Source organism: Sciurus vulgaris (genome assembly GCF_902686455.1).
Source record: "Sciurus vulgaris genome assembly, chromosome: 15".
NCBI lineage: Eukaryota > Metazoa > Chordata > Mammalia > Rodentia > Sciuridae > Sciurus > Sciurus vulgaris.
In genome coordinates, this window is record NC_136476.1 from 72,970,270 (window position 1) to 72,982,846 (window position 12,577).

At 40.2% G+C, this 12,577-nt stretch overlaps 1 protein-coding gene across 3 annotated transcripts in view; it reads right to left on the reverse strand.

Annotated features, from left to right (window-relative positions):
* The window catches only part of ASTN2 (astrotactin 2), an 883,413-nt gene that overhangs the window by 344,545 nt on the left and 526,291 nt on the right, over positions 1-12,577 (reverse strand). For all 3 annotated transcript variants that reach the window (XM_079113408.1, XM_079113407.1, XM_079113406.1), the window contains one exon: positions 586-774. In XM_079113408.1, coding sequence (XP_078969534.1) covers positions 586-774 — 189 coding nt within the window. The remainder of the gene's footprint in view (positions 1-585; positions 775-12,577) is intronic.

Genomic DNA, 12,577 nt, shown 5'->3' on the forward strand with positions numbered 1-12,577 from the left:
TGTCCTTAATGGGGAAAGAGGTCTTTGACATATTCCTGGGCAAAAAAAATCAATTTCTAAACAGCTTTACTGAGATTTGAGGTGTGTGCATGCAGGTGTAATCAGACAAATAGGGAGGAAGGGAAGAGGGGAGAGAGGAGAGAGAGAGAGAGAGGTGTTTGAAGAATGTTCAGAAAAATATTAATGCTGGGTATTTCTAGGTGATAGAATTTTTTATTTCCTATTTCATTAAATATCTTTATTTTTGAACTGCCTGAATAGCATCCATAGGATACTTTTAATAGACTGAAAGATTAATTAAAAATTTTTAAAAATCCATTAACTATACTTACAAGATTAACTATACTTATAAGATTCAATTTAAAATATGTGAATAGACTTAGAAAAGTGACAAAGAAGTGCTAGGTCAGTGGAAAAGGAATCTCCCAGAATGAATTTTGATGCCTCCCAGCACTCCTTGGGTGGGTATTGATGACCTTGGGGAGATGTTGGCCAGTACAAGCCTCTGATCCATCATGCCCATGCTTCCTCCCCCTGCCCAGCATCTGGGTCAGTGTCCAGCCATGTGCAAGTGTCTATCCATACCTAAAGGTCATCTGGAAGACTTGGCCTTGGTTCACATGCTGGGTCCGGTTGTTGTAACCATGTAGCATCTCTCCAAAGAGGGTGTCGTTGAATTTGGAGTCGGGTTTCAGGCACTTGGGGCCCTCACAGACATCCGAGAGCATCAGGCAGGACTTTCCATCAGGAGCCAGCTTGTACTCCTCCACACAACTGCACGATAGAACAAGAGTCGAGAATTAGCTCCTCATACTGGATGTCCCCATTGGAGGTGACCTAAAACAAAGGCCTCTTTTGCTGGAAAAACAGGTCAGAGTTTAGGAATGGAGACAGCTCTTCTGGCTGAAATCTATCTAGGGCACAGGTGTCTAGAGAGAAGCATATTAATCCTGCAAATTGGTAAATTCAAGGAAAGTCATTTGTGACATTTTGGAGACGCCAAGGGGGATACCAGCGTGCACATCCACGCACAAAGCAAATTTAAAAACGGTTTTCCATGAACACACAGACTTAAGAGAGCATGACAGACCAATTCACTGGGAATTATCAACTAGTTTCTCAAACAAGAATCTATTCCCAGTGTATCTGTCGACAAAGGTTGAATACTGTAGTGAAAACAAGACTTTTATTGCCCTTGTAGTACAGAGGTGACCCGTCCAGGACCAGGGACAGCACATACTGCAGTGGCCAAGGCTTCTGTTCAATTATCAACCCTAGCAGCCTCTGTAGGTCTCTTGTCACCTTCCTGACAGCCCAGAAGGGCCCTTGACATGCCTTTGAGGTTGAGATGGGTTTCTCTATGGACCAATCAGGCATCCGAATGAGATACTGAAATAAGATTTGCAATTTGGGGATGTTTGCAGTGGGTAAAGGATTTCTTAGAAAAGCACAGGGCAGTGGGGTGGGAATGGAGTCAAGGAAGGGGAGCAGAGGTCTCAGCACATGACAGATCAAACCAGAAACAGTAATTCTTTGAGTGTCTATATTTTCATGGTCTTGTGCTAGGCACTGGGAATAGAACACACACAAATTAATAACATAGACAAAAGAATAGGTTCCACGCTTGAAAAATCCTATACAAATGTCATCTTTGCTCCTTGTGACCTAAGTGAATCCAAGAAGTCACTAGACTTCCTTGGTCCCCAGCTTCCTCATCTGTAAAGTGGGATAGGCCCTCCCATCTTCCGTTAATCCAATCGGATGCCATGAGGTCATAAAATACATTGGCTACAAAAATATTGCAATGTACTTAACCAAACAATTACTGTAGTGGTAGGAATGGTCAATAAGTAGGCATTTCTACTTATTGAGCAGTTCTATCCACTGGACAGTGTGCAAATTTATTTGTTAAGCATGAAGAATGACAATTTTCCTGCTCTACACACAAGCAATAAGAGAACCCAAAACGAAGAATGTCACGCTGTGAGTGGCAAAGTTAGCATTCAAATTCACATCTGTTGAGCAGCAAAGAATATTTTTTTTTGCTCTTGTATCCTTCAAATCTAGTGGTTTCTATTTGCATGATGTGGCCTGGTTAGATTTTTTTCAGTTTAAGGCTCTCTCTTATTTGTCTTTTTTCAAAGGGTAAAGAGAACATCCATTTAGTCTGACTACAAAGAGATTCAGGTACTCATAAGACAAGGCAGAGGCTCTGTGAGGGTTTGAAAATGCACACAGTTGCTGGGAACAGTTGCTGATTGATACTAGAGTGAAAGAGTCAATTGGAGGTAGAAAAAAGAAAAGTAAAACTGGGCACAGTGGTACACACCTGTAATCTCAGTGACTCTGGAGGCTGAGGCAGGAGGACTGCAGGTTTGAGGCCGGCCTCAGCAACGTAGCAAGATCCTGTCTCAAAATTAAAAATGAAAAGAACTAGGAACGTAGCTCAGTGTTAAAATGTCCCTGTGTTAAATTAATAGTACCAAAAAGGAGAGAGAGAGAGAGAGAGAGAGAGAGAGAGAGAGAAAGGAAGAAGAAGAGAAGGAGGTGAAAGAGAAGGAGGAGGAGGAGGAGGAGGAGGTAGTGGAGGAGGAGGAAAGAAAAGAAAAATAGACAAGCAGAGCTGATAGCTTGCTCCAAAACCACTTGAGTGAAAAGCCAGGAGCTTCTCATGCATGAAGCAAGCTGTCAATCTTTTCCTTGCTTCCTCTTATGCCCCTGTGTACTACACTGATGCCCTGATTGTCTTTCTAATGTTTGCAAGGTCTTGCTCAAAGTAGAATGGAAAGCCTCTTGGAAGGCAGCCCTGTCCTCAAGCCTTGGTAAAGTCTATCCCTGCTTTTTGCCTCCGTTCCTGGAAGTAACTTCCTCTTAATGCAGTTGCAGTGGAGATGAAGTGGATGTATATGAAAATGCAGAGCAAATGTACAGGCTTCATCAAATCTAGTTCCCTATTTATCTCAAAAGGCTCCCAGAAAATAGGAAAGAATGGTTTCCTGGGTAGAGTAGATAGAACTGTCTCTCTCTCCACATACCCACATACATGTGTGCCTATGCACATGTGAATAAATTGGTTATTGTTGTCAATGAGTGAATTACCAATGTCTATAGAGTAAGATGTGGAAGTTCTTCACTGATCACCCCACACGTTCTGTCCCAGTGATCATTACTGTCATCTGTTATGTATTCATCCAGGGTTTTTTCCAGTGCATTTAAGTGCACATACATATACACATACACAACACATACATTTAATAATAAATTCATCAAGAGAATTGTACTATGCATTTCTGTGAGACAAGCATTTACAACAAAGGCTGTCTTTTGGAGATTTTTTTCAAGGCAGTAACATAGATCTATCTTTTCAAATGGCTATCTGGCATTGCACAGTATAAACGTACTATAATGCTTTTAACTAATTTTTATTGATGGGCACTTTGACTGTTTATAGCTGTTTGTTATTACAAACAGTGCCATAATGAAGGTCTTTATATATATATCACTGTGCACATGTGTGTGTTTCTATAAGACAGATTCTTAGAAGAGGAATTGCTGGGTCAATGTTTTATGAATTTTAAAATTTTGATAGATCTACTAAATTGCCATCTGTAGAGGTTCTCCCAGTTTACAAGCCCATCATTGATGAACGAGAGGCCTGATCTTGCCACATCATTCAAATTCCATATTGCCACTCTGGGATGGGAAAAATAACTCATGTTTTGTTTGGACTTGCATTTCACTGATTACTGGCGAAGTCCGGCATCTTTTCACGTTGTGGTCATTTGTGATTCTCCTTCTGCAGACTGTCTGTTCATGTGCTTTGACCATTTACTACCTTGATATTTGTCTTTTCTTATTGGTTTTGTATATGCTCTGCATATTTTCTGGATAGTTATTCTTCACCCTCCAATATGTATTAGAATTTTCTTCTAGTCTGTGCTTGTATTTTAATCTCACTTTTGATGTCTTATAACTTCTGTATTCTAGTCCTTTATTGCTTTTGAATTTTATGCAATGTTTAGGGAGCCACAAGATGATAAAATATCTTCCTGTACACTACTCTAGGATTTTTATAATTTTTCAGTTTTGGTGACTTAATTTATACGGAATTTACTTTTGTGTGTTGTAAGAGTAGATAGTTATTTTAACTTAACAATTTTTCAAAACAGGAAGACAATTCCTGAAAAGCCCATCTCCCATTTTATCAGATTACTGAATCCCAGTACATAGCATGCATGCATGGTTGGGGATTTTCCTATTTCATTACATATATATATATATATATATATATATATATATATATGTAATTATATATATATATATATATATTCCTGCAAAAAATTCTATATATTTTAATTACTCTAGCCCTATGGCTTATTTTGGATATGAGAAAGTTAAGTCCTCTCCCCCTCATGAAGGCTGATTTTCTATTTTAAAATTTTCTGACTGCTCTTCCGTATTTCCCCCTTCAAATGGATTGTAGAATTAGCCTGCCAGAGTCCATGTAAATCCCTCATGGAAATTTGGGAGGCATCATATTGAAGTTGGAGGAAAATTTTTAGTTATTTTTCTTTTTCAATTAAGAAATATATATCTAGAGTCAGTCCTGTGCTGGGCACCATTGTCGACCATGCCAGAGACATTGTCTTGCATTCACTGTCCTGTGTCCTCCTCCTGGGTATGCACTGTAGGCTTCTCTTGCAATTGGCTGGAGAGACTTTCTGTATTTTTAGCAATGGAATCAGTATGAGAATGGAATGAGACATGGTCACTGCCAGACTTAGCTCTTTTAAAGCTTCCTGCATTTCTGAGGCCCCTTACTTCTCTTGCTCTGGCCTGCTAGGGGACCATGTGTCCAGAGACATATTGCAGGATGAAGGAGGGTTGCCTCAATCACAGTAGACCTTGCACAAATAAGAAACTAACTTCTGTGCTCATGTTTCTCTTTTGGACAGGGGGGGCCTTCTTTTATTAAAGTGACAAAGCTTATCTTATCCTAATTAATACAGCTTCTATACAGTTTGAAGTCTTCTAATTCAGAAACAATTTATATCTCTATCAATTTTTTTTAAACTTTGAAATTTTAGACTTTTTGTCTGAAAGGTATGGCACATGTCCTATTCATAAACATTGATGGGAGGCACTACACTCTAGAGGTTATAAGTATGTGTTTTGGATCCAGGTCAATAGAATCTAAATCCTGATTCCATCACCTATAGCCTGTGTGACCTTGGACAGACTGCTTAGCCCTGCTGAACCTTCTTTGCTTATCAATAAAGAAATTCCACTTTAGAAACCACTGTGAGAATTAAAGGTGTCATGTTTGGAATATGGTGTATCTTTAGAGAGTGAAGCTTCTATTATTACGCTTTTTCACTTCAAGAATATGATTATTTTTTTCACTTATATTTTCTAGTTAGTTCTTAGTGATTTGAGAAAAGTTCTTGATTTGTGTCAGTTGACTTTGAATTCTACCAACACAATACACTCATTACTTCTAATATGTCTCCCAAAATTTTCTAGAAGCATGAACACATATTTTCTCAGTTTGGGCATCAGGATTATAGAATAAACTAGAAAGCTGTCTTTTTTTGTTTCTTTCTTTAGATCAGTTTACTTAAGTTAGAGGTTAACTGTTCCTAGATGATTTGACAGAACCTGCCTATAAATTCTCGGGGCTTGATGTCTTCTTCTCAGTTGTTGATACTTAGATTTCTTGTCATTTATCTCCACTTTATTTGCCTACTTAGATGTTCTATATCATCATGACTCAAAATTGCCAATTTGTGTTTTCTAAGAATATGATATATTTCACCAAGTCTTTCAAGTGTGTTGGCATAAAGTTGCACACAGCATTCTCATAAAATCTGTTTTATCTTCTGTGCTTCTATAGTTATGTCCCTAGCTCATTCCTGATGTGTTTATTAATCTCTCTTCTCTTCTCTTCCCTGTCTCTCTCTTTCTCATTTGAAAAAATTTTTTTGGTATTTTATTGATGGGACTCCCTTTTTCCCCCATTCCATTTCAATTACTGCTGCTTTTATTTGTATTAATTCCTTCCTGCTGCTTTCTTTCTCTGGCTTCTTGAGTCAAATGCACCATTTGCTGATTCCCAATCTTTCTTGCTCCTTAATAAAAGCCGTAGCATGTCTGACTGCAGCTTGGCCTGTATCCCACGGGTCTGATGTGCCGCTCTCCTGCCCCTCTTTACTTCTGAAGAGGTGATTATTTCAGTTTGACCTTCCCCCTCCCCCACTAAGCAGGTGGAACTTAGAAGGTAGTTATAAAAAAAAAAAAAAATCCCAAATAGATTTATTCCCCTTTCATTGTTAATGCCTAATATTATTGGGTCCTAATCTAAGAAAATAACATGTATAATTTCTACTTTTGTGAATTTATGGAGACTTCATGCCCCCTTACTTAATGTAGAAACAATGTGTCAAGTTCAGATTTTGAAGCTAACTAAACCTGGGCTGGAATAGAGGTTGTGTTACTGACCAGTCATGTGAACTTGGCCAAGTTTCCCTCCTTCCCTCGGCCTCAATGGAACCATCTGTTAAATGAGGTCACTTCAATCCTTACTTAGGCCTAATGTGAGAATTAGAGGTCACTTAGGTAAAGGATAAAACTGTGTCTCTTGTGCAGTGGCCAAGTAACGCACCAGTGATTTTGCTTATTATTAATGCTATTATGAGTTTTCTGGTCTATTAGTCCAGGTATACTTCAGGGAGCCTACATTTCGTTTCCAGTAGTTCTCAGATCCTAGGTTTTTGTTTCTCTCTAGACTTCTCTTTTTATTTTTTTATTTTTTTGCTTCAAAGTATATAACTTTGGAATATAACTCGTTATATTTCCTTCATTGAAAAATAATACATACAATGTATATTTATGCATATGCAAGTACTGTATATACCACATAGATTAAATAAATGCATTACACACTCCCCACACACATATATGCCATGCTCAGGCTGAGATTTAAGATTTTAAGATCGAGTGGACATTTTTGGATATGTGATGTGATTTGTTTCCTGTTATAACCTGTAACAGATAGACTAATGTTTTCCTAAATGTCCATCTCCTAATCCTCAAAAGCTGTTGCCATGGCCTGGATAAGTGTCCCCCAAAGGCCCATGCATTAAAGGCTTAGACTCCAGCCATAGTTCCATAGGAAGGTGGCAGAGCCTTTACCAGGAGGGGCCTAGTGGGAGAAGTTAGGTATGGAGACCCTTCTTAACCTCCCTTCTCCTCCCAGCCTCCAAGAGGGGAGCAGCCTCCTCTGCCTCACAACCCCACACTCACACACTGAGTAGCCATAGGCCACAAGTAACGGGGAGGGGTGACCATAAACTGAAACCTCTGAATTATGAGCAAAAATAAACCTTTCTTCTTATAAGTGTATTTATCTCAAGTATTTTGTTATGGAAACAAACAAAAAAAAAACTGACAGACACATCTTTGAATGTGTTACATACATAGCAAAAGAGACTTTGCAAATGTGACTAAAGAATTTTGAGGCAGGAAGCTGATCCTGGATTATCTGGTGGGCCCAATGCAACCCCAAGTGATCTTTATAAGAAGGATGCAGAAGAATCAGGGAATGCAGATAGTCCCTACCAGCTAAAAAAAAGACAAGGAAGCCGATTCTTCCCTAAGGTCTCCAGCAGGAATGCAAACTTGCAAAGCCTAAGTTTTAGGAATTCTGGCCTTTACAACTGCAGAATAATAAATCTGTGCTGTTTTCTGCCAGTGAGTTTGTGGTGACGTGCTGCAGGAAGGTTAGGACAAACAGCCCTCACCAGGAGATACTGCTCCCACTGCAGGATGAGGAAATAGGTTTGGAGAAGCAGAGTCATTAGTCATCATGGTGCTGGGAATGCAACTGAGGAGTTCACATCTCAAAGTGTGTATGAGTGCATGTGAATGTGCGTGTGTGTGTGTGTTGGGGAGGGTGTGTTTAGTCTTAACCTGGTCATGCTGTAAACGCATGGTAATTTTCTTTTGCCTGGGGTGGAAAGGATTATGGGTTAGCAGGAGAGGAAGGAAGGAGAGATAAAAGGTCTGGTGTATGTGCAGTAAGACCCTTGGAGACAGAGTGGTAAAAACACAGGGACTCATGAAGGCAAATGATCCTCCGAGTTTTGAAATGTAAGCAATTCTCTCCCCCAAGCCACCTCGGGGCAGAGGAAGATTTATGTGAAGGTCTGTTTAGTTGTTGGTTTCTGTTTTTAATTTTATTTTCATATGATGCCACATAATTATACAGCTCCTGTAGAACATTCTGTTGTCTGGGAGATTTTCTTACAGAAACTCTAAAGAGCGTAGGCTCACAGGAAACCAGCCAAAATCCACACGAAATTATATTTATACATATGCCAAAATGCAAAACATAAAATCAGTACAAAGACACAAACTGGGCACTTTAGCTGAAGGCAACAAATGTGTTCCTTAACACACCCCTGACATGGTGGATCATACCAGAACCACCTGGGACTGTGGAGACAGGGGCATCAAGCCTTGTTATGTGTCTACCCAGAAGCATGTTTTCTTTAATCCTCACAGCAAGACCTCCAGATACTTTATTCCAACAAGGTTATGGAGGACGCTGAGGCTAATCTCCTTGACCAAGTTCTCATAGTACCTGGGAAAATCTAGGACCTGGACTTGGGCCTTCTTACTCCTACTTCAATGTTCTTTCCACTTCAACACAAATGACTTACTCAAATCTGTTTGTTTTTCAAAGAAGGAAACTGGGACCCACAGAAAAATGGCACTGTGTACAAATGCTCAGCGCAGAGAGGATTTTTATTTATGTGTTTATTCATTCGTTTCTCAATGGTCTATGGCACCAATGAAATGATTTAATGAAATCCACATACCCGAAGTTATTTTTAAAAATAAGGAAGGGAATCAAATCCTAAACAGAAATAAGAATAGAGAAAAGTTAAGGGTAAGAACAGCTCAAGGAGTCAGACAGACTTGGAGTCAGGAGCGGGTACCGTCACCAAGGCAAGAGGAAGAAGGCTGCTCATGGCTGATAGTGACCTTATGAGAAATCCCTCCTGGGGTCATCAGGGCCAGGGCCAGTAGCTGAGGCCCTCAATGGCATTAACCCCACTAACCAACGTCACGAGAGTCCGTCCCATGAAGACTCCCTGGACTGTGCACACATTAACCAAAATGAAGATCACTGGAGTGGTGCTCTGTGTGGTCTCAGCCTACAGTCTTCACCCAAGGAAACAGTGAGCCCCCAGCCAGTTCAGAGGTTATATATCCAAGGCTATTCTTTTGAAAAAAAGGAAGGACACAGGAATCCATGATGACATTTGGGTTAAAGTATCAGCATATTTGATCCACGCTAAGGGTCACCCGATATGTAAGAAACATTAGCATTTCATTTAAGACTAAGGAAGAAAAGGAAGAATATAGGAAAGAAAGACTGCCAGTTAAGACTGTCAAACCATTGACAGTAAGATACTCCTAATTTCAGAGATGTTAAAATGTGGAAAATATGGCATCACACAATTAAAGAAATATGTTTCCCCACCAAAGACCTTGTCAGAGCCTTCACCACCCTCGGTGTACAGGGAACCTGCAGGAGGCAGTTACAGAGTTCAGATGTTCCCACATGGGCCTCATCCCTGAGCTTCCTGTTTATTTTTTATTTTTAAAAATCTTTGGGTATGTTACAGAACCACTGGAAAACACCTGGCTGATCGAATGGATGGACTTTATGCATTTCCCTCAATTCTTGGTGAATATTTCTTACAGGTGAGCTTTTGCAAATGTTTAAACGGCAGAGAGCATAGGTTGTAATATCTGATAAGATCCCAGCTCGTAGGTGTTAACTATTAGAGGTAAAATCCACACCCTTTAACCGAAAGTCAGAAGGGAGACGGCCCAGGTCCTTGCCTAAAAAGTGTTTTAGGTGGAAACCACCAAAGAACAGTTGCCTGGAGAATGCCCTCCACCCTCTGAAACTGGATGCTGACCGTCAAAGTCAAAGCTATGGCTTCCATTTTCCAGCTCAGTGTTGTCTGCTGCCAGAGCACACTTGGCAAGGACAGGAAGTGGTTTCCAGTTAACTGTGGACATGCATTTATCTCCTGCTAAGATCACAAGAAAGGAACATTCAACAGATTAAAAAGGACTCGTCAAGACCAGACATGTTCTTTGAGCTCACATTTTACATATATTTTCATGGAAATTGAGTCCTAAAGATACTTGGGATGTCCCCAGTTCCTATCCCAATTTTACCTACTAACTGGTTTTGAGAACTCAGTTTCCTTCTCTAAGTCACCTGAGACATGGTGAAACTTTAAAAATGTTGATGGAATGCTCTCTTACATAGGAATAAATGGGAAAATCTCTCAGCAAACAATATCAGGAAAAGGTGTATACCCCCTGAAAACAAAACAGAATACCACAACTTTCCTTTTCTGAAGTAAGGATGACTATATAATCCACTATGTCTTGTTTGGGTACTTTTTTCCCCTGTTTACTTTGGTTGCCAAGAAGCACAAAGTTAAATTTATCCCATGTTAAGCAACTCTCTCATTTCAGACTACTGAAACCATTTTCTCCCTTTCCTTTTCGCTCCTTACAAATGGCTCTGATCAGTCCTATCTTTATATTAACAGCTTTTTTAAAACCATGCTGGATTTATGTGGATAAAATTAAGTTCTCTTGGCAGTGTGCACAGAAGACGTTGTAAACACACCCACACAAATGAAACCGACAAACTCTGTTGCTAGGTAACTTGCCAGGCTCTTCACAGAAGGTAATGCTTCTTCACCTATAAGATCGTTTCTAAATGCTTCAGCTGAGTATCCAGTGACCTTCTCGACCTACTTCCAGTCGACCTGCTTCTGCCTACCATAGTGGTTCCTGTGCTCTGTGAACATCCGTCAGGATGTAAGACTCAGCCACCTGCTTGCAGTATCTTCTTTGCATGTGGTAGGCAAGGACTTGTACTTGATGATTTGGGGCACTCTTACCATCTCATTTAAAATCAGGCACAGAGTGGGTACAACAAACCTTAGGTGAATGAATCCAACCATTATGGCTTTAAAGAAGTCTTTAGGTCAGTAAATATGGAATGGTAACACAGACACACAGGTGACTGACTAGGGCACAGTCCCTGCTCCTGAGTGCACGGTGGGCAAGATCAGTGAGTCAGCCGAGTAATGGGGACACCACATGGAGAGGCAGAGGGGTGGTGGAGAAACCCTAGAGCTTGGATGCTTTATTCACTTTCGGCGAACTTGGCTTGATAAGGGGTTGACAATCAGGGTAGCCAGCAGAGGCTCAGTCTGTGGAAGGTGTCAGGATCTCACTGGGATAAATTAGAATGTAAGGTGAAAGGTAAGCACCTTTTTCTCTTGTAAGAAATGGGTAGAAATGAAAAATATAAATGTACATATATATTCACAAAAATAAGACAAGGAGAAAAAGCCCTTTCCATACACGCCCTGATCCCACTTGAGAAATATTGAGCGAATAGTAAGCAGTTTCCATTTGAAATGATAGGTATTGTTCCTTAGCCCTAGGACAACTGCACATCTCACACTGACCCCGTGGAACTCAGGGCAGACTTGCTGAATAAGGTGACACCTTATTAGGACAGAAGGCGAAACAAGCATCCGAGTTAAAGGTCCAGGGACATGTGAATTGAGAGGACATACAAGTGAAGGGAAGAGAGGAGAAAAAGAAAATAGTGTCAAAATTGCAGAGGCTGAAGCTAAGAAGCTAACACAGGAAGAGGGATGTAGTTGTAAATGCAGCTGGAAAGGGTGAATAGGAATGAGTCCCTTGGCCACATGATTTGAGCAACTTCATTTAAAGGTTACTAATTGAGCATTTACTATGAGCCAGGTGCTATTCTAGGTGCTGGAGATAAAGTGGCAAGCCAGACATCAAATCCAGTAACTGAATAATTGAATGTGATTACTTTCCACATGTTAGACCATTACTATGGCTTCCTGATGCCTCATTAAGTGTGCCAACCCATTCTTACACAGTGCTCTTGATCCTCACAGTAGTGCTGCAATCACTGGGTTTGAATAACTGATGCCTTCCACATACCAGCTGTGTGACCCTGGGCAAGGCACTGAGCAACTCTGTGTTTGGTTTTCTAAACAGTAAGATGAGACTCATAATAGTACCTCTCTTGCAGAATTGCTATGAGAATTAAATGAGATAATGTGCACAGAGCACTTAGTATAGTCATGGCACAGAAGAGCTTAGTAAATTGTTAGCTGCTATTAATTTTTTATTTTTATTTTTTTGCAACCAGGGATTGAACCTAGAGTTGCTATGTTTAACCCCATTATGAAAAGAATTGATTAAGCCTGCCCCTACTCAGGAAACTCTTAAGAAAGGTCACACAGCTTTGTGCAAGTTGGAAAGATCTCCTGGAGCAAGGGTTTGCTGTGCTTTCCCTGCTTGATTCAATAGCTTCCCACTTCTCCCTCAACCAACTCTCTCACGAGCACCTGCTAATAGCCTTCAGTGTTTACAGTGCTTCTAACAAGTGTGGGTGACTTCTCATTTGCATCCTTAATAGACAATTTTCAAA